The sequence below is a fragment of the Sparus aurata genome, chromosome 15 (assembly GCF_900880675.1).
Source record: "Sparus aurata chromosome 15, fSpaAur1.1, whole genome shotgun sequence".
Classification (NCBI taxonomy): Eukaryota; Metazoa; Chordata; class Actinopteri; order Spariformes; family Sparidae; genus Sparus; species Sparus aurata.
The window spans coordinates 11,702,369-11,729,538 of record NC_044201.1 but is presented as its reverse complement, the minus strand read 5'-3'; the positions used below and the strand labels follow the sequence as shown (position 1 = coordinate 11,729,538).

At 42.6% G+C, this 27,170-nt stretch overlaps 1 protein-coding gene across 1 annotated transcript in view; it reads right to left on the bottom strand.

Moving 5' to 3' along the window:
* pde10a (phosphodiesterase 10A) overlaps positions 1–26,826 on the bottom strand; it is a 71,690-nt gene extending 44,864 nt beyond the window's left edge. Inside the window, 2 exon segments of the mRNA XM_030441647.1 lie at positions 26,599–26,782; positions 26,785–26,826. Coding sequence (XP_030297507.1) covers positions 26,599–26,782; positions 26,785–26,826 — 226 coding nt within the window.
* Positions 26,827–27,170: the final 344 nt, after the last annotated feature.

Below are 27,170 nucleotides of genomic sequence, written 5' to 3'. Positions count from 1 at the left end.
CATCTCTTTATAGGAAGCACCTTCAGAGAATGGGACAAGAAAAGGGGAAGGCCTCATTTCTTTGTAACCACTCATCTGTCCCTATAATAACATTTACATTTGGTCTGATTCAAGTCCACACAACCTCTCCGACTCCGTTTTGATGCCACACCACGCTTTAGATCATCACTTCAGTCTTCATCTGAGGGCCGAGGAACAGAGATGGTGACTGCAACGGACGTCATCAGCTGTGGACCCACTTCCTCTTTTACGTCGGAGGATTCTATTTTGAAATCTGAATTTCTTAACACAAGCGTCAGCACGGAGAGAAAACTCGCATGGTGAGGTTTCCTTTTGTACCCACAGCAGTGCTGTAAGGATCTCACGGTCATTTCAGCCAAACTATGAGTCTTTATGTTCGGTTGATCTGTCCATTTTTTTTAGTAATCTATTTGTTTATTTATTTACAATGTTGGATGTGGTTACAGATATAACAGAGCGCAATTCAGAGCACACACATCCATCGCTGATGCTGGGGCTTGATGTTGAGTAACTGTGATGGACAATCATAAAAGTTGTCGCCCCTAACGGAGCCCAAAATCGGTGGACTCGGGGGTAGTGCCTGCAATTTTTGTAAGAAATGCAGCGACATTGCCCTTTGGACACTACTGTGGTGGGTAAAAAAGGGTAAAGCGCCCTCTCTTCACTACAAAGCTGGTGCCCTATTTATTTTCTTCGCCCCTGCCTCTCAGACATCTTGAGCCCGCCACTGAGCCCAAAATGATGTTGTGGTTTGCAACATTATTGTGTCATTTCTTGGTTACACCGTATGATACCCATAACAATAACATTGTTACTGACTAGTAAATATGTAAGTAATTAGACTGTTATAAATAGTTACTTTACAGTTGACAAACAATGGAATGCTTTTTTATTTATTAAACAGTTGTAAAGGTTTATGCACATCAATTGCAACTTTATATTGACTATCCACATATTGTTTATAGATAAACGGGACAGTATTTATTTGCCATTTACACAGTATTATAAACATCAGCTGCAACTGTACAATAAACAATTGTTTAATAAACGTTTATAAAGCATTGGACTGATTGTTAACAGTGAAATGATTATCAAGGTTTAATCAACTACAAATTTAACATCTACTAATGAAATGTCACCTATTTTTTCATTAACTGCAGAGGTGATTAAAATATTTTTTTTCCATGATAATCATAACATCTAATCAGATCTAATAAGAGTCTTCTTCAAAAGTTAAAGCGCATGAATATATTTGATAAGTAAATGTGAACGCTCCATAAGCTTCCCACAACACTGAGCATATTTCAGAAACGTTTGCCCGGAATTCAGCCTGTCAGGTTTGCTCAGGTAAAACTCTTTCCCCACAACAGACATTACACAACATGGGGTGAGGGTTGTTTAACGAGGCTTCTCAGCTGAGAGAAAGCTGATGAGGCATTGATTTATCTGGAGAAGAGGTGGTTCTTGTAGTTGAGGGCATAGGTGTAAGTCACAGGGGGAAGAGGGGGGACGCGACCCCACCATCCTGGGAAGGGTATGACTCACTATCACTGTAAACACAACTATGTGATTTCAATAATAATAACAATGAGAAGTCATTCTTCATGTTTGGTTGATGTTTGCCAGCGAGCCATAGTAACATTAACCAGGGTTTGCAGTGAGAAATGTAGTTTTCCTCAGCTGGCAGGGGGACAAAGTGTTTGTTAGCGGAGTTACTTCTGGTGTCTTTCTCAGAAACTGCTCCTGAGAAAAATCTAATGTAGCTGTCCAGTCCAAAGTTGATATGAGACCACGGATAAGGGTGACGCGTGACTTCATTTGACTTTGGTTGTTATTTGGATTACAATTCATTAATGCAGAAGAGGGCAAACGTGGATACAGTTGTTGTTGGGGTTTTTTTTGCTTAAATCCTGCAAGAATTAGAGAAAAGTTCAAGCCCTGTCCCGTAATGTCAGGATTGGTTGATTGAATTTTCTTTATCCTTGCTATCAAAGACTGCAAATTCCTGGAGGGACTGCCAAAGCAAGGTAATGCTTTAATTGAAACAATCAACTCACATATGCACATTTCAAGAGCTGTTAAAAAACAACAACCAGCTCCATCCTATCTTCATCGCTCATCTCTATTCCTCATGACAAAGTTAAGCGATCTGTGAGACGGTGCCTGAAACAGGAGTGAACGCGTGTCTCCGGCGTTCCTGTTGGACGATGTCGAGCGGTGGCAGAGGCTGACCCCGGCAGTGCCGATGTTTAGCGAGCAAGATGTTCCTCCTCTGCAACACATAGATGAAAAATGCACATGAGAGAAAAAGGGAAAAGACCACTTCTCTCGAAGCGCACTCCTTCTGGCAGGGAGTCAAGGGCAAGCTGCCAAGGTACTACTTTTCACTTTCCTGACATGAGGCTGAGGCAGAAAGGGGAGGGAGGAGGGGGAGGGCCGCGGGGTGCGTGCGTCAGCAGGTCCGCCTGGGACTCCCTTGCCAGGAGGTGGGAAGAGCATGTGGTTCTTATCTTATCTATGGGAGGGCTGGAGCACGGCGTCCAACGCTGACATTCAGTGCACGGCAGAGGGGGAGAAGAAAGAGGCAGCGCCGGAGATGAAAACGCTTTAACTCCTCTCCCACTGCTCACCTCATTTATTCATTGAGCCTGAGCTGGTGAACCTGAGTGCGTGTGTGTCTGTTTGCAGGTGGACACACACACACACATTATATATATATATATATACACACTTCTGCCACGTTCCACAGCAGCCAAGGGAAAGGTGACCGGTGTGGCTAAATCAATACAACCAGTCAGTTGAAAGGTGTCAAATGAAGAAATCGCTGTTTCACCCTGGACTTTAACTGCAGTCCCATCACTTCTGGAGACACGCCCCCACATGGAGAAAACAAACACCGCTGCACAAACATGCAAGCTCACACCTCATGCGGGAGAGAGAGGGAGATTTCCATGGAAATGTAATTTGCATTATTTCCACTTCCATGGTCCAGGTCATGAGACGTAAAGGGTAAGGGCTATAAATGGCAAACTGAGATGTAGATAAGGCATGTCCCTTGATCCACAGTAACAGTGTGGTCATGGGCAAGCAGCAACGCTCTTGACTGCAGCTGCAGGCACACAGCAGGCCAGCCTTCACCTTCAAGTTATAAACACAAAACTTTTCTTGTGCATTTCCCCTCAGTGAAAGGAAACTGAACGGCAGCCAGAGGTGGTAGATCACACTGCCGACAACAGCGACCTGCACTCGCTGCGTCAGAGCCAGCATCTCGACCGACCTGGTGGTTTGATGTAGCACTGCCCAAAACCTCCTCCTCCTCCTCCTCCTCCTCCTCCTCCTCCTCCTCCTCCTCCATCCCCAGAGCCACATCACTGATCAGGGGTCATGTTCCCCACTCCACATCTGGACTGACGCTGAACTCTGCAGCCGCTCTGCAGAGGAGCCAGTGGGGACCCGGTGTAATGAGAACCACAGATCCTTGCGTCTTCTCCGCTGCCGCGTTCTTTTATGAGCCTTGACAGGAGGACAAGTTGTAAAGAAATCTTACATGCATGTGGCCTTTTCCCATCAACTCAGATACCAACCCCGGCGACGAGCCGACGAGGGGGGTCAACGGACGCCTTGAGGAGAATGTCATCTGTTTCTTTCGCCGCTCAGATTGTGTACCGTGCCCTGGCGCCCGTCCAGTCCTGCGCGGATCTCGATGTAAGAAATGGGGGTTCAAACTGCGTAACAAGCTCATTTTCTTTGGCTCGAATTTCCTGAGAGTTTAAATAAACACAGAAGACAAATCACACCGCTCTCAGCCCAATCTGGAATTACTTAGGCATTCAAATTTGAATTCAATTTTCATGTTCCAATCATATCAAGCCGTATACGTTTTGAGTCCTCGCTCAGAGTGAGAAAGAGAGGGCATGCGGTGGGGCAGGAAATGTCCAGCGTGAGCACTTCCTGCCTGACAATGCAGCCTTCTTCACTGAGTTAAGCAATTCGTAGACAACCAATTGGGTTTTGAAAGATTCCTGAGAGATCACATTAGGGCTGACCCAGACTGACCTCTGATGCCGACCAGAACCATTCACAAAACAGGCACACAAACACACACGTACGGATGTAGATCTGCACGCAACGTGAGGCTACAAACAGCTATAATATCTCAGAATTATGGCAGCAATAGGGAAGCGAATGAGCCGGCAAGATGTCTCTCCAGGGAGGACTCGATTTGCTGGAGAGTCCGGCAACCTGTCCCACTTCAGAGAGGGCAAAATATAATAGAAGGATAAACATGTCAGCAAAAAAAAGCCCTCCACTTCTCCGTGATGGATGCATTTAAAGTCATCTTTCACACGTTTAAAGGTGCAGTATGTAGAATTATCAGAAGAGAAATAAAATTTGTGTGCCTATACAAACTAAATAAACAAACTCTCTTCGCTTTCATGACTGAATGAACCGAATAAACAAACTGATCTCAACACAACTTCGTACAGAATGGCTTTGTTTATATTTGGCGGACCCCGCCACCTTTCTAGCTTCAAACCGTGACCTGCTGACCTTAATTTCCTCTGAGAACAGCTTGTTTATTCAGTTATGGAACAAAATCAATAATTCTGGGTTTGTATTATTACCTCATTAGTACTGTAAATATTAAAATTCTGACTTGGACTTTCCTCGACAAAACCACATAGCGCCCCTTTAATATTTGCATAGAGCAGTGCATGTGCAGTAAATGATGCAGATGCAGTAATGGTGTGCACTCTAGTTCGGAAATGTTCATGTGTCAAAAAGCCCTCGGAAAAAGTCTAATCAAATTACTGCCTGATGCCACAACAGTCACAGGAAACATACAGTGAGAAGGCAAATAGTGAGTCAAGTTAATCCTACATTTACCCCAGATTAACTGACAGCTGTAGCGTTTGGAATAAAGGAAAAAAGAGCAGCATAAATGCCAGCTATGACACTCACACAGCATGAATCGAGCTGAAATGTGATGACTTTTTATTGAAAACTATTAAGAGAGAGCTGAATGTTACTACAGTAGGTGTTACTTCACTCGACTCTGACAGCTGTTGTTTCATGAAACCCAAAAAGTGTGGAGGCTTTGAGAAAATCTGACATTCTTGTCCTTTTTTGGTCAGCACTGGGAGGACGGGATACCTACATACTGTACCTCAATAATACATTCCATGACTGCAGTTTACTGCTATGTGTGTACTTTGGCGTCCCCTCGCTCAGTTAGGATCCCAGGCCCCCGAACTGCTAACTTGTTATTACAGGGTCGCCACTGCAGGTCACTTGAGGTGCCACTGAAACAACTGGAGCCACTGACATGAGTTATTCATGTTGCACGCAGAGTTACGATCGCAGACAGGAAAAAATTAAAACTATCCCTAAAGAAGAGGTTCCCACAAAGATTTAGAAGCAAGATAAAATGCCAAAATATGCAACGAGGGCTGTAAATTCACCACTGAAATAAATAAAAAAAAGCTTGTAATGGGTGCGAATATTTCCTGGAGTGATTTACTAATGCACTTTTTTTCATTTTTTACGAATAATGATTTTAAAAAAATAATGTTAAATAGTGTATTACGTCTGCCTCTGACGCTTAAAATCATATTGGAGTGAGAAAAGCTAATAAAAAAAGCCACTATCATATTTTATTAGTTTATTATTTTATGGATATTAGCAGCTATGGGATTATTTGAACAATTATGAAAATCACGAGTTATCATAAAATAAGAATGAAGCCTTTTTATTCCGTCAGGAGTAATATCAACCCTAAGATCACATTATTACACGAGTATTTCTGAAAATGTGTTTTCCTGAAGCAGATTCTTCACTCTCTCTCCTCACTAAGGCTCAGGCTGCAGACTCCGCTCTCTGATGCCATGTCTCACTGCAGCACTGCTCGCTGTCCCCCTCCGCGACGGACCGGACCGACTCCAGCCCGAGATGGGAGCCTTAATAGCCTTGATTCTATTAAAAAACGAGACTACGCTGCGTTTTCCAACGATTGCAGTCCTGCCCTTTCTCCCCTCCAGCGAAGTCCCCACCCATCGAGATCAGCTATCAATTTGTCATTCATAAAGTTGGGAAGACACATGGGCGAATACCGTCCGCCCGCACGACTGTAAAGGCTGAAGATTTGTTCACGCTTAGGTTAAATCTGTTACCTCTTTTTTTGTTTTAATCCTTCAAAAAGTGTTGCTTTAAAAAAAAAAGGAAAAAAAAAAGAAATACCTACTTGCACCAAGGAAACAGTCCGTTAACCTTCTGAAACAGCTTGTTGAAGACGGACCATCTTCCATTTCGGATTGTGAGCGCAAAAAGCAGAGAGGAGCCACGGAGAAAAGTGCGCCTCTGCAGCTGCAACTTGGTGCGTCTGGGCGAAAAAAACCAAAACTATTCCAGTACGCGTTGATTTGATGGTGTCCTCAATGCTTCAGGCTGTGCACGGTTTAGGAAGGGCAAGAAGAGCACTGTGTGTTGCCCCCCTCCTCCTCCTCCTCCGCCTCCTCCGCCTCCACCACCACCACCAGCGCTATAACCCAGCACCGCTGGCCGAGGTGTAGCTACAGTCGGCCCGCCTCCTCGGCGTGGTGGCTCCGTTGTGGATGTGCAGCAGCACCGGACTGGGGGAGCAGAGACGACGACGCATAGACACAGAGAGATGGGAGTCAACACACACACACACACACACACACACACACACACACACACACAGAGGAGAGACAGGAGCGCGCCAGAGTCAAGTCAGCCACTTCTATCAAGCGCGACTATCGCTCTCATTTTCAAAATAATAACCACAAGATTCAACTCTTGGTGGTGTTCAGTGTATAAGATGACCAAAATGATATTTTATTTATTTTATTTTTAAGAATTTGAGCAGATTAAGCAATATTTTCCACTGTTTTCCTCTAGACAAACGTACAGTTTTGATGCCTGCGTCTAAATTGCCACAATCGTAATATGAGACATTCCTGCAAACAGTCGCGCAGGCACCAAACGCCATGACAATATGCGATCAAATGTGTGGCATCTATTAACAAATAACCAGTTGATAAATTTGTCCATGTTTATCCCTACAAACAAACGCATTTGTTTTAATTTGAAGGCTACATCCCGAGTGTTTCCGGTGTTTTGTTGCGCGCTTGACGCGTCTGGAGAGCGCACTGTTGACGCTGCTGTTCCTGTTCCTGAATTTGGCTGCTGAAAGGGGCCGAGCCACACGCTGCCCAGCGATCTCCAGAGACACGCTGCTGTTTCCTGATCCGCGACTCGGTGGTCGGAGAGGAGACGGAGACGGCCTCCACCTCCACATCGGGACAGGAGGGAGCGCAGGAGACTGGGACTGAACAGGGGCAGCACCGAAGAGGGCTTTGATTGTCTTGCTGTTGTGCCCTTCAGCAAGGTGTGCTCTGTAAGTGCCAGCCTGACCTCTGACCCCTCTCAGCAGAGAGGGATCAATCTGCAGACTTATGTTGAATATCACAACTTTATGAATGGCTTGTGTCCAGCGAGCGCGTTCATTCAGATCAGCCTTTCACAGAAACAGCAGCATGCGTGATGTCAGAATGACGTTTTAGAAAGGAGGCATAAGAAAAGCTTATTTATTGGACAAATATCACAGAGGGCAGCCTAAACACCAATCACACAAAGGTCTAACTGGTGTCTCATCTAGCTGGAGATTTTACCTGAGGTTCTTTTGTCTGAAGCAAACAAAACTTCTTCCTTTTTCTGGATCACTGTAGATATTTGGTCCCCCAACTTCAGTATCTGCAGAGACTTGCATGTACTAAAGGAATGTATTCAATTGATTTTATTTCACCATGCAGGCTCAACTCAGTCGTACATTTACATATATTATAATTGTAAATATCGCCTTGAGTTGGCACCGTAAAAACAAATCAATGCGGTCCATTCCTTCTGTGAAAGGCCTTACTCTGTTGCACATGTGCAGAGCCAGTGAAACATTTAGAATCACAGTTATAATCCTGTAATAATGACAACATCCAGTCTAGTAGTGATGATAAAAAATATAATCTAGTTAACCTCAAATCCAGGTCAACCAGATGAATATTTTACATTGTGCGCTGACTGGAAAAAAAGCAAAAACAATGGAAGCTGAAAACAGAGTGCCGAAGCATCATTTGGCTACAAAGTGGCACAGTCGAGATGTTGGATTTTGTTTTCTCCTCTTGACTTTTTATTGTTTTCAAATTAAAGTGTTAGTGGAGGCGTTTCCTGTATCAGTTTGAACACTCTCTCTGACGTCTTAAGGCCACAGTTCCTGTAACTGTACAGTTTCTGCCTTAGGAATGCATCACCACTCATGTTTATATTTCCACTGATAATATCCATGCAGAGAGAGAGAGAGAGAGAGAGAGACACGCTAATTCATTTAAGGGACATCTGCGGAGCAAAACGATCCCGGCATTCAACTCACTCACTGTGCCGTGGGCCACACGTACACGGCAGGCGTACAAATCTTGGTTCAGGTGAAACACACATGCATGGGAATCACTCCCGTTTGAATCCATTCCAAATTAAGTGAGCTCCCTATCTCCACAACCTTTGTCGACGTGCGCCCGCGTTATCAGCGCTCACGCTGCACCTAAACAGCTCCGAGTCGGCAACATGATACAGCATAACGTGTGCCAGACTCCCTCACGGCCGCAGCAGCATTACATACTGATCATATCGAGAGGGGGGAGGTGTGGGGGGAGCTGTGGCGGGTTACGTCAGCATGTGCGCTATCAATCACTGGCATTCCTACACTCCGGAGCAGCTGGTCCATTCAGAGGTCACGTATAACATAATGGATTCTCTCTGACACACTCTGTCGCCGCTCCTTCCATTTTAGCTCCGCGAGAGAAGCCCTTCAGTGGAGAAACGACCTGCGTCAGCGTATTTCACACGCACGAAGCTGCCTGTATGATACCTTTAAGTGTCGTACGTGTTGTCTGTCTGATTATATTTCCCGTTGCCCAGGTATTTGGGAGGCGATGGCTGATAAATAATAAAGGTGTAATAAAACCATCAATGTGAAACAAATGATCAGGGTTTTTATTGTAGGATACATACAGAATGTATCCCATAGATGGTATCTTGATCTGAAAGATTTGTCTATACGCTCCTATTTTCATGGCTTTAATCCCATGGACAATCAGGACATTTTAGCCTGATTATGAAAATTACAAGGTTAAAGGGTCACTATGTAGTTGTGCAGAAGAAATTCAATCTCAGAATTTTAAGATTTACATTATAAGTGAGGTAAAAATACAAAATCAAGAACTATTTAACTTTTCCATAACTGAATAAACAAGTTGTTCTCAGAGGAAAATAAGCTCCACAGAACACTGCCTGAAGCTAGAAAGGTGCAGGATCGGCCAAATATAGTCAAAGTAAAAATTGTCTTCAAGGTCAGTGTGCTTATTCAGTCCTGAAAATAAAAAGAGAGTTTGTTTGTTTAGCTGGTTTCGGCATAAGAAAATCAGCCAGTGAAGATCTTTCTCTTCTGATTAACACTTCTTCCCCAAACCTACATAGTGCAGCTTTAAGTAAAAATATTTCATGGCGCTGAGTTGATGAAGCTCTGTCTGCTCGTTCAGGGCTCACCTCCTTGCCTTCAGACAGAAAACACACACTTAAAACTGTTCCCTGCGAAGTTCATGGCTGGACGTTTTATGAGATTATGTGAGACGGATATGGATGTCGAACTTATAGCGAACGCGGTAGATCACAAGGGACGCCACGACCCTGCGTGTGACCCCCCAGTGAACCCTTCTGATCTGCGGCTCTCCGAAGCGGTAGACCGACCATTTTTTTTTTGGATGTAATTATTACATAACAGGAAGTAACTGACCGGCCTGAGCTGTAAAATCAAACAGATATTATAGCTATGTTTGGATGTGTCCGCCTGGTATGAAACGTGCTTAAACCACTGACATGAATTGTACTAAGGTGACGGCCTTATCAACACAGACAGCTACATTCTTCGTCTTTGCACACAGTTACAAAAAAATGCATTCTGTTTGATTTTATGTATATGTGAGACACATGTTAGATAAAGATACAAAAGCCACAGAATGATCCCAGCAAATCTCGAGCCGTCAGATGTTTCCTGTACTATTTTAAGTGCACAAAGCAAGCTGCAAATTGTTAGGGACACGTCGCTGCTGGAGAGCCGCCTGGCATCTCTGGTGGGCTACTGAAGTTCTAGTTTATCAGCTCGCTAATTCGATCCTGACATTTAAAGACCCTGATAAATATTTCCATCTAATTTCAATTTAATCAAATCCAATCCATTTTAATTTAATTGTGGTAATATTCACAAGACAACCCTCAGTTTTATGGCTTCTTCATTTATTTCAATATAATTAAGTATGTTGCAATACTGGAGTTTCCAACTACGATACCTCGCAACAGTGAGGACATTAAATTTGGGATTTTTATCAAAGGCTTAAAGGAGACCTATTATGCTTTTTGTTTTTTTCCCGTTCTGTGTTTTATCTTGTGCATGAAGAATAAAAAGGTCAAAGTCCGCACCAACAGAAGCTCCTCTCTCCCACAGAAAACACTCCTCCTGAAACACCTCGTCAGTAGCCCCGCCTTTAATCCTGTGACTTCTTGACATCACTACGTTACCATGTGAGACATTTGCATAATTTATGCTTAAATTCACGTTAGAAGTGAAACTAAATGGAAACTGAAAACAGGACAGAGAAAAAGCATTCATTTGCAAAATAACTGAAAACTAGGGTTAGGAATCACAGAGTCACTCACAAAGCAATGCGATGCGATTCGCGAAATGTTGCCGTCACAATAGCGTCACAAGACAATCATCAAAAAATATATAAATATGTCTGACTGAAGAATACAAATACAGAAATACAGAAATTCACATGAAATGAGATATAAACATCATACAAAGGCAGACTATCTCTTGTCCATGCCCATATGTGCCATCACTCCAATGTAAAATAGCCATAAACTGGTGAAAGGCCGAACTGCCAGAGAACAAAACAGCAGCGAAGTAAACATTTTGAAAGGACAGTAACAATTAAAGATGCCTAAAATCTTTTCTATCAGTGTATTTTAAGTTTACAGATGTTTACACCACAAGGTGTCATGAAGAAGTGACTCTGATAAGTCCAGTTGTCTGACTAAAACACTGTCCAGTGTTTTAATAAAAATGTTAGTATTTGTCGTCAGTGCATCGATAGTCCTATCACAAGAAAAAAGACATACAATGCATTGCTGTATAGATATTTTGTCCCACCCCTGACAATAACTATAGCTGTAGAATAATTTTAGTAAAGAAGTTATATATCTGTATGAAATGTTAACTAAAGGACTAACATGGAATTAGAAATGCATACGTAAGCATTGCATTTGAGTCCTGGTTGACAGCGGTAAAAAAACAACGGAATAAATATATATTTACAGAAGATCACAGGCGGACACACAGGTCAACAGATGGATTTTGGGGCTAAATCTGCGTCAAACTATCTCTCTTTTTCAGAATTCAGTTATTCAGTTACAGTTGGAATGAAATGAACCCAGCACCACAGACCCAAGAAAACCTCAAAATGTCCGCCAGGGCTCTCTCCGGCTTGATCTGTATCAATTTGGACAGGCAGTGCGCACTCTTTTCTCTGTCAACATCATCCTGCCACCGAAATCCCATATCCATCTGTGAATGGATAGCATGTGTGTTACGGAGAAAATTTATGGAAATCAAAAAAGGTGATGATGAAAGATGCTGAAATCTCATCTGTCTTAACATGGGACGCGTGTGTCACATGCGGCAGGTTCCTGTGGCTGTCGGTGAAAGAGCAGCTTTAGCATCGTCCGCTGGGGGATCAACAGCTGACTGAAGAGCGAAGTGCTCGGCAGCCATGCTTAACTGTTCTTCCCCTCTCGGCTGTTTTTAGCAAACATCCTCCTGATGACTACGGCCTCTGTCTCCCAACAGAAGAGCTGCACATCTTCAGACGTGTGTGCGCTTGTTCACACACAACCCCCCCCCCCACATTACAGACCTCATCCACTTAAGCACATTTCTGATTCAAGGCACTGTACAAGCTTTTTGCACGCTGCACTCACACACACACGCACACACGCCCCAGATGTAAGTGAAACATTTACAGATCACATGCAAGCAAGCATGAACACATCTACACACACACACACACACACACACACACAGACACAGGAGTGTACTTGCATCCACACAGGCACACGCACACACACATACACACACATCACATGCGGCAGACACACACCACAGAGACTTCCAGTCCCCTCCCCCCAACTGAATAGTCTGTTCTGACAATCCACAGGACAGCCGGAGCATTGACGTCAGAGGCAGGCCCATGAAAATACAGGGTCCCTGGGGGGCTGAGGGAGTTATGCACATCTTCACAGCTTGGCTCGCAACTAGTTCAGCAACCAATGAGCATATTACTGCCTCTGTTTACTCTTACTCATTGGAAAATGCAATAATAATAAAACATGAAAAAAGAGGTTCCACATTTACACAGAGCCTGGCATGCACACATTTGCATGCGACTGCAATGCGGATCATCTAAAACGTGACGTCAATGGACGTCATTGCACTGTGATCCATTAGGACAAATGTGGGATAGGTGCATAATTCAAGTTAATGGAAATACAAATCACAGCACATCATTACCTGCCCTCTGTCGTCTTAATAATTGCCATTTTGAATAACGGCTGTCACACTGTAGTATATTAGACATACCCAGAGGAGAGGTTTGTTGCTCGCTCAGACATCCTCACAGTCCCCGGAGAAAAGATGACATCTTTGTTTACCGCTCAATGTTCTCAACCTCTTTCTGTTTTATTTCTTCTTCTCACACATCAGAGCCATTAATCTCATTGTTCACTCTTGTTCACCTCCTCTCACCTTTCCTGAGATTGTCTATGACGAACTTATGTAACACAGTTAGTGTTCTGCAACCAGATGCAGCGTGTGTTGCTCTTGTCTTGGCTGTGTTCTTGCACAAAATGATCCCGCAATGATCATCATAATGAAAGAGTATCAGTTCGTCTGTGTGTATCTGTGTATGTGCGTGTTTATATATCAAAGGCAAGAACAAAAATGGCAGGGGGGGGATATATCATTAAAGTGTTATATTTTGAACACAGTAATCATAAATAAAAGTGCACAAATTAGTAGTAATAAGAAGTTGTCCATTGAAAATACAGACTTTACACTCTACATTTGAATTTTTCCAAAGTGAATAACTTTATAGATCACTACAGACCATCCAGAGACCACAGCTGCCCTGTATAAATACATTATATTCAAAATGATCAGCAAGTCACTACATCAAACATTGCATGTGCTGTATTAATTCACATAAAATGAAATGCGAGAATCGGACCTTACAAGACCAAGTTAGTATTAGAAACTCTGTCTTTAGATTGTAGCTTTTCAGCTAACAATCCCTTTGTTGCTGTTGCTTCTCAAATAAAATGACAACCCAGACCATAAGGGAGAACCACCCTAGTCACCAGGATAAAATGTTGGCAGCAAACATTTCTGCACACTACTGATACATCCACTTTTGTACTGCTCATGGCCATACACACCATGTTGACACTTCTGCAAAAATTTGTCACGTCACACTCGTATTACATTTTCACGACCTGACTTTTTTTTTTTAATCAGGAGGTGGAGGGAATGCTGGTGGAGTTGCAGGGGAAAGGCTGCCAAGCCAGTGACCACAAGACTGTGTTACAACATTTGAAAGTGAGAAAACTACTGGATATTTTTAAAGAGACCTCAGGATTTCCTGCCGTGTTTTTATCGAGTTACTACAAAAATAGGATGGGAAATGTTGTTCAACTTTGCCAAAAAAAACTAAACGTTGGCACTAACCTGAATGATCTTGGCCGTGTTTTTATCAGATCAGAGTCACTCACAGGGCAGAAGCCATCTCGGTCGACCCTCATCACCCTCTCTATGCAGATTTTCAACTATACTGACTATTGCACTAAACATAGGACTGATGCACTCTGCAAGCTTTATTTTTATTTTGTTTTGATGATGGCCTCCTGTATGGTGCGTGTTATATGTATGAGCAGAAACGTACATTGTCAACACTCTGGCGATTGTTTTGGGAGAATACAAAGAAGTATGAATGCAGTGGTTTGAAGGCTTTTCTATGCATCACATGTCTCCTGAGATTTTTCCTCACTCAGCCTGTCTGAGTGCATATGAGATGGTGTGATGTCATCGCTGTGCCATCCAGAGGGTGTCGGGTTATCAAAATAGACCATGATATTTATGGGGATGGTCACTACCCTGGTTTACCATCAAGTCCAGGGTATGTACATATGAGTTCCTTAAAGCGATCTGATCTGGGGCTACCGTCACTGTAAATGCAAAATTGATAGGTTTATTAACTATGATGTTTTCGTCTGTGGAAGTATTAAGCTGAAACAGATTGATTTTCTATTCGACCAGATGATCTGTGGAATTTTTCGGTTATGCAACAGAAGCTTTTATGGTTGCCTTCTTTTTGCAATAAAGCTGAACCTGGATCCAAGCTCTCAATGAGATCCAAATGTACACTTAAAACACTCAGGAATTTATAGATGATGCTGCGTGGGCAAAAAAACAAAACAAAAACATTCAGGAGTAGCTGGAGTGTCCGGCGGCAGATGAACCTGGGCATCCGCGCATCTAACCAGCTGCCACATGTACTAGCTCGCTTGCTTCTTGGAGGACTTCCTTCCATGTGGTGAACACGATGACAGGAAATTAAGAGTTGAGTGCAATGGAACCATTAAAAACAGGCTGATTTTTGTCAGCATTGTCACATCAATGGAAGCACTGTGTAGATTACCCAGCAGGGAATACATGCTGTGTCCCCAAGGGCAAGTGTCCACTAATAAAACTTGGCTCTTCAGCTGCTTGCATGTCCCTCCAGAAGAGGCGCAGAGCTGCTTGTCAACAGGAAACAGGCTGATCTGGTGAAGGTTGCCTTTTATGGACTCACTGACAGTAACAGCGTGTTCAGGGAACCTGAGGAGGATGAAGGTCCTACATTTGGGGTGGAGCTGATTGGATGACTGATCTCATTTGTAACTCGGTCCTGTTCTTTCCATTATGGTTTATTATGGGATATAGGATTCTGCTGTCTGCTCTGCTTCCTCCGCAGATATCTTAGACACATAACAATGTTGCTGCTCTTTGCAGCAGGCGAAGGAAGCAGGCTTCTGCACATCCAGCATCTCCAGTATGACGAGCCTCTTGTTAAAGTTGGGCAACAGAAGTACTTGGTAAGCGTTAGGGAACAAAGCTACTTGGTTACGATTAGGAAACAAAACTATTTGGTCGTGTTACCCAACAAACCGACAGTGGTTCAGTCAGTCAAGGTCAAGCAAAAAACAACAGCAACAATATGTGACCTGTAAAATTGCAAATTCTGTTATCTGTTATTTTTAAGGTAGAGTCTTGCAACCCAATCGCCAGAATAAATTACACCAATGTACGTTTTTGCAATCGAATGATATGTTGATACTTTACATTTCTCTGGTTTCAATTGTATATTGTGACAAAACTATGCTTAACATCTGATTTTAGGTGTGTAAAAGCCACTTGGTCAGGGTTAGGACAATGTTTGGTCGCCACAAACATAAGCTGGAAATTGTTCTGAGGTCTCCTTAAAAATATCCAGTGGTTTCACACAGCCTCAGACTGTGGTCACTGGCTTCTTGCCTATAGTTCGAACACTATCCTGTGCACCTCCCGATATGAAAGTCAGGTCATTAACATTTAATGTTATTGTGATATGACATATTCTGTAGGAATGCCAATACGGTACATTGTCTAATAGGGAAACAGATGAGAGTGTATCAGTGGTTTGATGAAACATTAACTGCCAACATTTTATCCCGACGACGACTTTAGTGGTAAGTGATAGCTAGTGATTGTGTCCTTTTTGCATTTGCTTTGAAGCTCTGGCCATCAATTCCATCAACAAATCAAATGATTGTTCCGGTGTAGGAACATGCCAACATTGCCGTAGTGAAGCCCAACAAGGCAAGACACTTTGTTTGCTACCCAGTGGGGATCAGCAATCACAACAAGTATACCTTACGATTGCATTCATCAATAAACTGTACATCTGTAGTTTATCATATTTTAGTTAATAGTTATTTTACTGTTAACAAAAACATTGGTTTACTGTAAAGCGACAACTGATGTTCATAAACCTTTACAATTGCTTAAAAATGGTTGACAGTATTCCATTGTTCATTTTTAACGGTGAAACAACTATTAACTGAACTACAATTAACTATAACTTGACCATTTCTTAATTATGGTTATTAATGTATTATTATATTAGTGTCCCTGTTGATGGCCTGATCTACAAAACAAAAACTACTTTCTTTTGGTTATTTTGGTAATAGTTTATATGCCATTATTCCTTCCCTTTAAAATCTGCTTCAGGTCAGGAGGTTCAGGAAAAGTAGACAGACGTTTAATTTTGCATCAGCCTCATAAGCAAATGTTCAAATTCTGTATGATTAATTATTTAATCCCTGCAGGGATTCATCTACATGGAGGTCAAAGGTCAGGGCGACCTGTAGCACCCCTGGTAGCTGATGGGTGTTTTCCTGCAACATTGCAACCTGAAAAAAGGTCACTGTAGCCTTTTAAAAAAAAAAAAAAAAAAAAGCATCCAAACATTGGTGACGTAGGTTTGTGAGGCAGCACTCAGAGCAGCAGAGCTTACTCTGACTGCAAAATGAAGCGTTTGTAAATTCAGAGCACTGCCAGAATTCCTCTGCCTGAATTCAGAGACGAGTCGACACACTGTCAGCAGACGATGTGGACGACCATGCAGCAGTGCAACTCTGGCCGAATGGTATCAGGCTAAATGACCTGTGTACAGTATGGAAATACAGTTCTTGAGGCCATTTTAATCCTACGCTACGGAGCTTCTTCATATTAAGAAGAGACTGACGCTACAAAAAACAAACAGTTATACTTTAAGTTATTAAATACTCAAATGTTTTAGTTTATTAGTAATTTGTAGACATCAAAGCTGTGGGTGAGACAGATTTAACCAATTTTTTGAAGCGTTTTTATTAATCTGCCGCCAATATATTGTTTATTCAAAGCCTGCTCAGCACGACACGCTCAACAGAACTGCACTGTGCAGTGGGTGGAAAAATGTCATGACGTGATCCGCGATGACCATATTTCACTGAGCGTTTCAACAGTTGAACTGCAGCGGTCGCCTGAAACAGTGGAAGCCTTCTTCTGCTCGTGTGCCACATGCTGACAAATTTAATGTGACCGTATAACACCTCTAATGCTCTCAGTGGCTCGCCGTGATTCAGAGCCCCGCACTGCACAATTGAATTCAAAAGCAAAGGGGGGATTAGCGTGGATAATATGGCGAGAAAACAAAATGAAAGAAAACGTTGATAAGGCTCCTATCAACGCGCGGGAGAAAGAAAAAGAGAGCGCACAACGGACAGGTGGTGCAGATATGTGATGTGCCGGAGCGCTGCAGTGGAGGGAACTGCAGAAAGAAGCACATGAATAAAGAAAAGAAGAAACATTTAAATGGGTGAAAAAAAAAAAAAAGCTGTGATGAAAGAAGTGTGCGGGGGGTGGGGGTGGGGGGGGCGCAGCGGGGGTGGGTGGGTAGGTGGGGTGGGGGTGGTCTGTCGGTGGGTGTATCTGCGTCAGAGCTGGAGCCAATGAAGTCAGAGACGGGGCAGGCTCGAGCTGGAGACGCTGTTACTGCCACTCACAGCACCCGCCTGGGCCTCATGTCCTCTACGTCACAGAGCTGGCACAAATTATGCCTGCCTCACACACACACACGCAGACACACACGCATGCACACACACAAGGTAAAATGTAATTTATGTGCATTACGCTATTACAGCGTACAGTGCCTTTCAATGGCATTTAAATCAGCGCCGGCAGACGTGTATTTCACTCCCTAAATTCAAATAAAAGCACAGAGAAAAGTGAGGAGGATTTTTCCTTACGCTATTATTCTTTGCACCTTTGACAACAATCACGCTGCTAATGATCTCGTGAATGTAGTGGGGTTTAAGTAAATGCAGCTAATAGCCTGATACCTGATGCACATGCCAATATCAAGTATCACAGCTAATAAAGCCTCATATACACTCTATTTGTGCTAAATTTCTGACAGTATATCTGAAGTATTTTTGACAATTAGCTCTAAGTGTACTTAAATATTAACTGATGAATTAAGGATCCCCCTCCAAAAAGTAGATTTACTGTGGTCTTTGGCAATAAAGTCCTATAAAGAAATTAAGGGCAGTCTGGTCATATAAACAGTAATAGTTCTTTCACAATATGCAAAAAAGAAAAAAATCACAAAAACACACACCCAGCATTTACAAACACAACACACACTCCTGCATCTCTCACACATGCAAATCCCGGATGCTCAGATTAGCGGGCAGTGTTTCTGTTGGCACCACTTCTGACCTAGATTATCACATCCGTAATTCTAGAGAGGATGACCATGATGACGATGATGATAAGCATGCGGTCAGAGGGTCTGCGGAGGGGAAAGAGAGAGAGAGAGAGAGAGCAAAAAAACAAACAAACACAAACATAACAGGACAAAACAAACGGCACTCATCGGCTCTGCTGACGTCACTCAGCCATGTAAAACGCTTCACTGTGCAATCTTGTAAAACTGCGGGCTGAAATGGGAGGTCAAACGTGTCTCTTCACATGTGCGCATGAGAGTGGGCACCTGCCGTTACGTGTTGAGCACCACTGGCGCAGCGGGACAGCTGCAAAACGTTATCCAACCGGAACGGAAAATGGAAAAATGCGAATCCTATTGTTTCAGCTTATTACACATGTTTATTTTTCATCAGGTAAATTAAACGTCTGCTGGTGTGATCGTTCTTTAATCAGTATTTGAGCTAAAAAGTGTTTCAGGGTTGTTGTTTTTTTTTTTTTAAATTGTGTGTTGCTTCTAGCTCAACAAGCAGAGCAGCAGCTGCAGCTCTGCCGGCGGGAGTCACATCCTATAGGTGATGACGCAAGCAAGGAGACATGAGCCATGACCTCATCAGCTCCCCATCAAACCATCACTCTGCTCTCTACCTCACACACACACACACACACACACACACACACACACACTCACAATATGATAAGTTACTACTATCTGTAAAAATCCCTGCACTGGTTGCTAACAGCCTCCTTGGCAATCGGAAGCCTCTCAAACACACAGTCGGATCATTAATTACAGCTGAGTGATGTCACACCGCCTGTCAGTGTGTTTGTGTGTGTGTGTGTGCTACTTGTGATGGTGTGTACACAGTCAGGTGCGAGCATTAGACGTGGACGCATCAAGAGGGAATGATCTCCGACACAGCTGCACAGTTAACATTTACAAAACTAAAACTATTTTTTAATTAATTTTTTGAAATTTGAAAACTTTCCTAACAAGCTTTCATTGTATAAGGGCAAAGAGGAAGAATTAATTAATTCATATTTAAATGTAGTTTCTAATAATATTAGAAAAATTGCAAAATCTGTACAAAGACCAATTCAATTATTATGAAATATTCAAGTATTACAACACAATTTAATTAATATCCATAATATCCAAATAATGTGTTTCTCATGTAAAAAAACAACATTCAAATGTTTAAATTGTAGTTTTTTTTATCTTTAGTTTTGTTCAGTTCCATGCAGTGAGAAGCTACATGGGGTGTAAAAAACACTGGTACTGATGAACAACATTTTTATGAGTTGTTATAAATATATTCTGCGTATCAGAAAAGAAATTAAGACAGAACAAGAGAGAGAGAGAGGGAGAGCTCCATACTGAGCTCCAACAATTTGGGGAGTGGCTGCGGGGACGAGTGGTAAAGTGGCTGCCTGCGGCTCTCATCAGAAGCCAAACAAAGTCTGTGTGAATCATAGGTGAGAAATATGGGTGCTGACGTACGGGTCTGTCAATCTGTCCGCACAGCAGCCATCAGAACGGGCCAAGACGGCCGAGCAGCCAGACATCAGGTCTTCCTGTTTACTGATAACACATGGTCACAATCCATTCATGAACTAAACACGCAAACACACACCGGCCCAGACCCTTACTCACACATCCAACTTGAGACTGTTGCACTGTGTTCATGCTCAGTATTTCAAGAACTTCATTTTCCTGATTTAGTGTTTTAAGATCCAATTGTTTGGTCCAGAATCGGACTTCATGTTGTTCAGCACTGCAGTCTGAAATTGTGAAATTGAAAATCAGTAACCTCAGTATAACGTTACAACAATGACTTCTCTTAAACAATCAAATGTATTTGTTTTTCTAATTCCTGCCTTCTGCTGTCACAAACAGCTGTGATGTTAAAACACCTTTTGACATCAGAGGATCAGGTAAATCTATCAGTTTTGAGGACCCTTTCGTCAGTCACTAACAAGTCTGCTAAAGATAATAATAATTTTCTGAAATGTTTAATCCAGAGTTTGCTGGTTGTCTGCTCCATGGTGAACGTCTCTGATACCGCTCCCTGCCTTTCCATAGTTATACTTTAGCCCCACCTAGTGTCTGTCTGTCTGATGGAGGCATCTAGTCACTTGAGTCAATTTTAAGGGAGGGCAAAGGTCAACATAAATCTAAAAATGTGAAAACTCTGAAAATAAAATACAAATAACGATGCGAAGAAATGTAGGATTCTTTCCTTGTGCAAATCTTTGTGTGGACGGCTGTGACCTGCAACTCACATTGAGACCACTAAGAGGTGATCTTGTACAAGCTGAGCTCCTTCCAGTCAGTCTAAAGCTCATAAAGTGAAGCATCTGAGCTCCATTGTCCTCAGAGGGGAACTAAGATAAGAATATTCACGAGAAATTGCGAGTGTTTGAATGTGTGTGAGGTTGCATGTGGTTTATACACTAAATGCTCTGTGACGTCAAAGAGCCCCGCGAGCCTCGGCTGCGCTTCCACAGTTTTTCAGCATCGCGGGCACAGTGCCAAGCTAAAGAGACACACATGGTGCACCGCTGGAAAACCATGCCAGTGTGTGACGCTGAGCTGCTCCTCAGTTTAATCTATGCGGACAAAACCAATCCACAAGATCTGGAACTATTCTCCAAACAGTCTGAATTCAAGATGAAAGAGGGACTCTTAACTGGCCTTGGACGTGCTGACCTCCTGTCTTGCAGGAACAGGCTCTTTTTGTTCCTCTAAAGGCTCTGATTCAAGAAAACTGATGATGGCACGGTTAATTGTTATCCCCTATCCACCATATAAGTGCCCTTTAAAGAAATAATCCTGCTGGTTTTATCGACCATCAGTAAAGAGGTGTGTTTAGAGTCATTTCTGTGGCTTTACTTGAGCTGCTTTGGACTATTTGTTTGTTTTGTATAAAACCAAATATGTTCAATACCATATTATGAAGTTGGGGCCGATTCTGATCCAATATCTGTATCGGGGGGCCGATATCGTTGAATGTAGAATAAATTGTATGAGTGTCAAATATAGGACTGAGGTCACCGATCCATGAACTGATCTTAAATCCATATATCTGATCAATTTCCAGTTGCACTCTTTACATTTAATTACCAGTTTTGAACCAGTGAATAGAAATGTCCTTGCTAGTATAACAGATAATAAATTGCGTTCCAATTGCTTATGTTTGTCAAAACATGAAAAGAGTAGCCAGAGCAATTTGTGCATTTTTGTATATGTTTAGCTCATTAATTTGAGGTAGAGTCCAACTAAAAGCTGATGCTGATACTGCCATTAAAATATGTAATTGATGTCTGTGCAAAATACATATTGGCCAATCTATATCTTATCTGTATACATCTGTGACATATATATAATTTTATATATATTTGTGTATATGTGTATCTGTGTGTGTGTGAGGCTAAATTAGGTTACCAAACACTTATGATGACGACGTTTAATTTTTTTTTAAACAATGACAATAACTCTATTCTATTCTACTCTATTCTATTCTATTATATATGTAATGGAGGCAGGATGTTCTACATCTGTTTGTTTTTTTTAAGTTTTCATATAGGTGCGTATTGGACAAGATATTCGATACATGTGATAAGTCAGTATCAGCTGATAACAGGCTGACTGGTCGACTGATGTATGATGAAACTGCACCAATTGTTTATTAAAAAACAGTTGGCATCTATTTTCATCATAGATTAGTTGGGTCATATGCAGTGATGCACCAAAAGCACTGTGGCAGGGTCTCTTTATGTGCAAAGCCAACATGTATGTAGGTCTCGTGATGAAATGCAGACAATGCCACCGTCTCGCTTGTCTCTGGAGTAAGCGTTTGAAAGGTAAAACTATTGAAAGCCCACAATAATAAAGCTAATGTCCTGATATGTCAAAGCTAATGCTTAGCGCTAACGCCACTGAAAAAGCTTTTTAGTTGTATTTTTGTTGTCCATACCATTGGTCAGAGAAAGGCTACAGTGAATCCTTTATTTCTTAATGGAACACTTGGCCAATATCTGATAAAAAAAAAAATAAAAGTATATTTCCCTTTCATTTCTGTTGCATCCCCAGTGTCCATTCTGTCTCATTTCATTATTGTGGCATTAAGTTGACAGAGCATTGTACAAGATTACAGCTCAACGTTCTCACTTTGCTACTCAAATTTTCAATATATTCAAAGGTTCATGTCTCACTTGGCACCATACCATATCTACTGTAGGCTCATGAAAGGAGAGCTGGTCAGTTGCAGTAGCTCGTGGCTGTTGACCAGCTGTGGTGGTGGCCGCCGGGTGGGGGGTAAGCCAGGGACCTGTAATCGACAGGTCCAGGCTGCACACCAAGAGGCAAGACAAAACACGCTTTGTGGTCCTGATATGAATCTCAATGCCCCTGTTTCTACACCTCCCCTCCTGGCCTCGCCATGGACATGTGAGCGAACAAAAACGATCTCCATGAGAAAATACGAGCTCAGGCACCCGGAGGCGACAGTGAATGGAGCAGCTACAGTGACAGCACCATAGTGACTGGAGCTAGTTGTCAGATTCTGTTCATGATGCACAACACAGATTTATTGCATTTGTCTGTTGTTTCGGCTCAAACAGCAGATCAGATTGTATCATGAAATGGTTTAATTTCATTTCAAGATGGTTTCGTTTAAAGCATTCGGCTGACTGAACTAGACCCACCAGATGAGTTGCATGGGGTATCAAGCTCTTATTTACAATGATACCCTTTAATAGTTGCTCTTAGATGAGCAAAAGATTATACATGTCTTTCTACTTCCCTCAGAAATCACTTTTTTGTGATCAGATCTACATTTGCTTTGACGACGGGATGTAAAAATGCATTGCTGCCGTCGTACATGAAAGCACGCGGGATGAGAGAATCTTGAGTGGGAGGGGTTCAGTGGGTGTGTACCCCCCAAGTAGTCACAGATGCCAGCACCGTCGGAGAAGGAAGCGCCCGTCTCTCCTTCCGCGTTAGCCAAGGGAAACTCTGGTTTGGGAATGGGCCCAAAAAGATGCGGAGCCAAAGACTGTGATACAAACAGGTCACATCTTCAGTACAAACACACAAGTGTGCAGGCCCGAGGACGCCATACTGTTTACGGTAAGTCCTGCACTGCGTCTATGAGTTTATATTGAGGTGTTTAAAGGTCAGGTTGCGAAATGTGTACCACCAGTTGCAGATATGTAGAAATATGGGATTTTATTCGTCAAAGTTTTTAGATATCTTTTCCATGATATTTTGTTTGTAGTGCTGATAGGACTAAAAAAAACTACAATCCAAAAAGGCAGTCACACCAGTTCATGTCAGGGGTTGTCATTTAAAAAGTCATGTTGAAATTTCCATTATGTGTATCGGAGCACTGCATGTGCGAGGAAGTAAGATTAATATTTTGTCCGGACGCAGAGAACAGCATGACATCATCTAGTATCCAACAAATCAGGCCATTTCGAGATGTAATGCAATGTAATATATTTCCAGAGCGTAATGAAAAACAAGCTCAGCAGGTATCACACTGATAGATAACCTTGACGTCAACACAGTAATAACATCTACAGATGAAGAAAAGCCACCGAATGTAACAGAAGAGATCAAGGAGTGATAAGACATCTTTTTATATATATATATATATATATATATATATATATATATATATATATATATATATATATATATATATATATATATATATATATATATATGTATATATATATATAATGTCAACACTTAAAAAAAGGTTTCAAGGAAATCTGTGGCAATCAGTTTCTTATTCAGGAACCAATAAGTGACAGAACTACATTAATCCTACACAGAAACACCATTGGTTAAAAGAAAGAGAAAACTAGTGGAGATATGAGTTTTTGAAAATGTTATGTATTTGATTACTGTAACCATACAGCAATAACTATTCAAATGAAAACACTTCGCCAAGTTTCCTCGGTGTCTCTTGGATATTTTACCCCAATCTACTGAAAAATAAGCGCTTGGTGGGGTTTAGAATACACATACAAAGAACCACAAACTTGCTTACATTTAGCTCTGAGAGTTTGGCTTCTGGATTATGGATGATCGCATGAATTTAATAGAATTTTCTACATGAATTTCTTTGACAAAATCCATGACATGAACTGGGAAAAGCTCTGGATTTTGAGCGAGTTGGTATGGAGTGACCCATATGTTAATGGATTTTCAACTTTGAATAATGTGATGCAAAGGAAACACCACACCAGTCCTCACGTAGGCCGCTTCCATTGCTACAGCACTATTCATGCACGCAGGCACGATTCTCTGCTTGAAGGTGATGCTTGAACTTCCAACTCCTGTCATGTGTTTGCCAGCATAATAGCAGCCACGCTTCCGATCGAGGCATTTCAAAAGCTGCCTCTTGAAAATGAGGAACGCTTGAATTTCAAGCGAAAAGATGAGCTGACCCGCTGTTTTCAAACCACAGGCACTCTGAGGAAAGTGAAGCCTAACGCTCCAAAGAAAAGGACTGACTTTGGTTTATACTGGCCTGTTTACCATTCAGTGATGAAGCCACAGCTTGCCCACATTTCGATTTCAAACTAAATCACTTTGAGCATCCCTGGTCTGGATTAGGACTTCCACATTCACATTCTGTCACATCACTGTTCGGGTCTGCCACTGGGCTCGATTCTTCCGAAGAAAAATGAAGGCCGAATTATGGCACAATGGAAGTATGTCTGCCATCGCACAACCAAAACAGAAAGAAGCATTGTTTTCCCCGCTGCTATCCCCAGCTCATGATGGAACAACTGGGGAAAAATGTGGAAAAAGAATCCAGCTCATGGAGGCGGCAAAGAAGAAGAAGAGGGACAGTGATGGAAACCGAGGTCAAACAAGAGTGAACAACGAGCAGTCCATCAGTGGAGAGCAACGGTGTTGTGTCAAAGCCTGTTCCCCCATTAATATGTGTACCCCAACCGGGACTTGTGACGGTTCATTGCTGGCAAAGTCTGCCTGCATATCAGTACAACACAGTGGTTTACTTTGACACATTCCTAGCACTGAGACTGGGGTTTCTACGTCAAAGCAGTAGCCATGTTGCCAACGCTTGTAAAGTGGCGCCAACCTTAAAACCAAAGGGAAACATTATTTCTGTTTTAATGCAGAGAGCAGATCAATCGAGGGGCCGATCAGAGGCGTGGCCCCTCTGGTGAACCTCCTCACAAAGTGATCAGTACTTGGTGTGCTTTTGAATGGATCACCAGTCCTCGAAGCTCATCTGTGCAAGTAAACCATTCTTACGTTTACCGTTTGGCAGCAACCTCTAGTGGTCGTAGTAGCGTATTGTAGTAGTAATGTATGAGCAAAGGAGGAAGTCAGTTGACATACTATAAAAAGCAAAAGAGTCAAATTATGGAGGTGGCTTAGGTGGTTAACAAATGGGTGACAGCCTGGGCTACATTCTTCTTTCCGAGCCCAACCAAGTTTGAGAGGGTATTACTCGACGGGCGTCCTCTTTCTTTACGTCCACACCTGACTCGAGTGATACAGGTAATGCTTGACTTTTTACCATGATGACAAACATGTACAGCGTAAATGACCGTGGAAAAGGCATTGCTCTACGTGCAGACACAGACACATAATAACACAAAGTTTTCTCTAAAAGAACTTAAAAACACAACGTTATTTGATGTGACCAAACACTGCGTTCATTCTCACATCTTGTCCTGACTGATGACAGCCCTACCACAACCTGAGATGCCAAAGCTTGCATTTCCTCGACTTCCTTCTGCGTCTAAAAAAAAAGCAAGTCTGCTCTGCAACTAATGTCACACAAATGTGACTCTGCTGGGAGAGATTATAAAAAGTAATCAGCAGCGGTCAAATAAGATTGTTTTCCAGGGATCAAAAATACTTATACATGAGTGGAGAGTTGAACGCCAGTCAGTCACATGTCACTGTAAAGGTTGAGTAGACTGTGCACCCTGAAGGTATCACCCCAGTTTTGGTGCATCTGGACTCTGGAGCGACAAACCGGCGGTTCAACTCTCACCCCGTCATTTCTGACCATTACTCCTACCTTGGTCGCTGCATCCTGCACGCGGGGATTCCTCGAAGTCCTGGTCGTCAGGACTTTTCCGTTTCTTCGACATTTGCTGCTCCCTGCTCGGGTGATGGATCTGCCCACCGCTGAGTCGAAATGTGCAGATTACGTGAAACACCTTCAGCCGGCGGGGTACACAACGCATACAACAGTCCGCGGGAGGCGAGAGGAGGAGAAATACGAATAAATCTCAGTCCCGTTCATTCAGATCCCTTCTCTGGTTGTCCTCTTCCCGGCGTGCAGTGTGCGCAAAGTTACCATGTGCCGGCCAGCCGAGCATCTGGAGACGCGGGGAGGCATGGAGCCGGTCTCCTCCTGATTCCCGCCGTAGTCGGACAAGATGCCGGTGTCTGTCCTCCGCGGACGCTCCAGGGCTTACTCCTCCCGACAGATGAGAAATATTCGCAGCTGAAGTGATTTGTCGATCACGTGCGTGGCAGATTATGCTTGAACGCCGCTCGGATGGGAATTACGCACTCGAGGCAACTTGTTGATCTTCATCATAAAAGTGATTTTCGTCAGTCCGGATGTCCTTTTAGTTTGTTTTT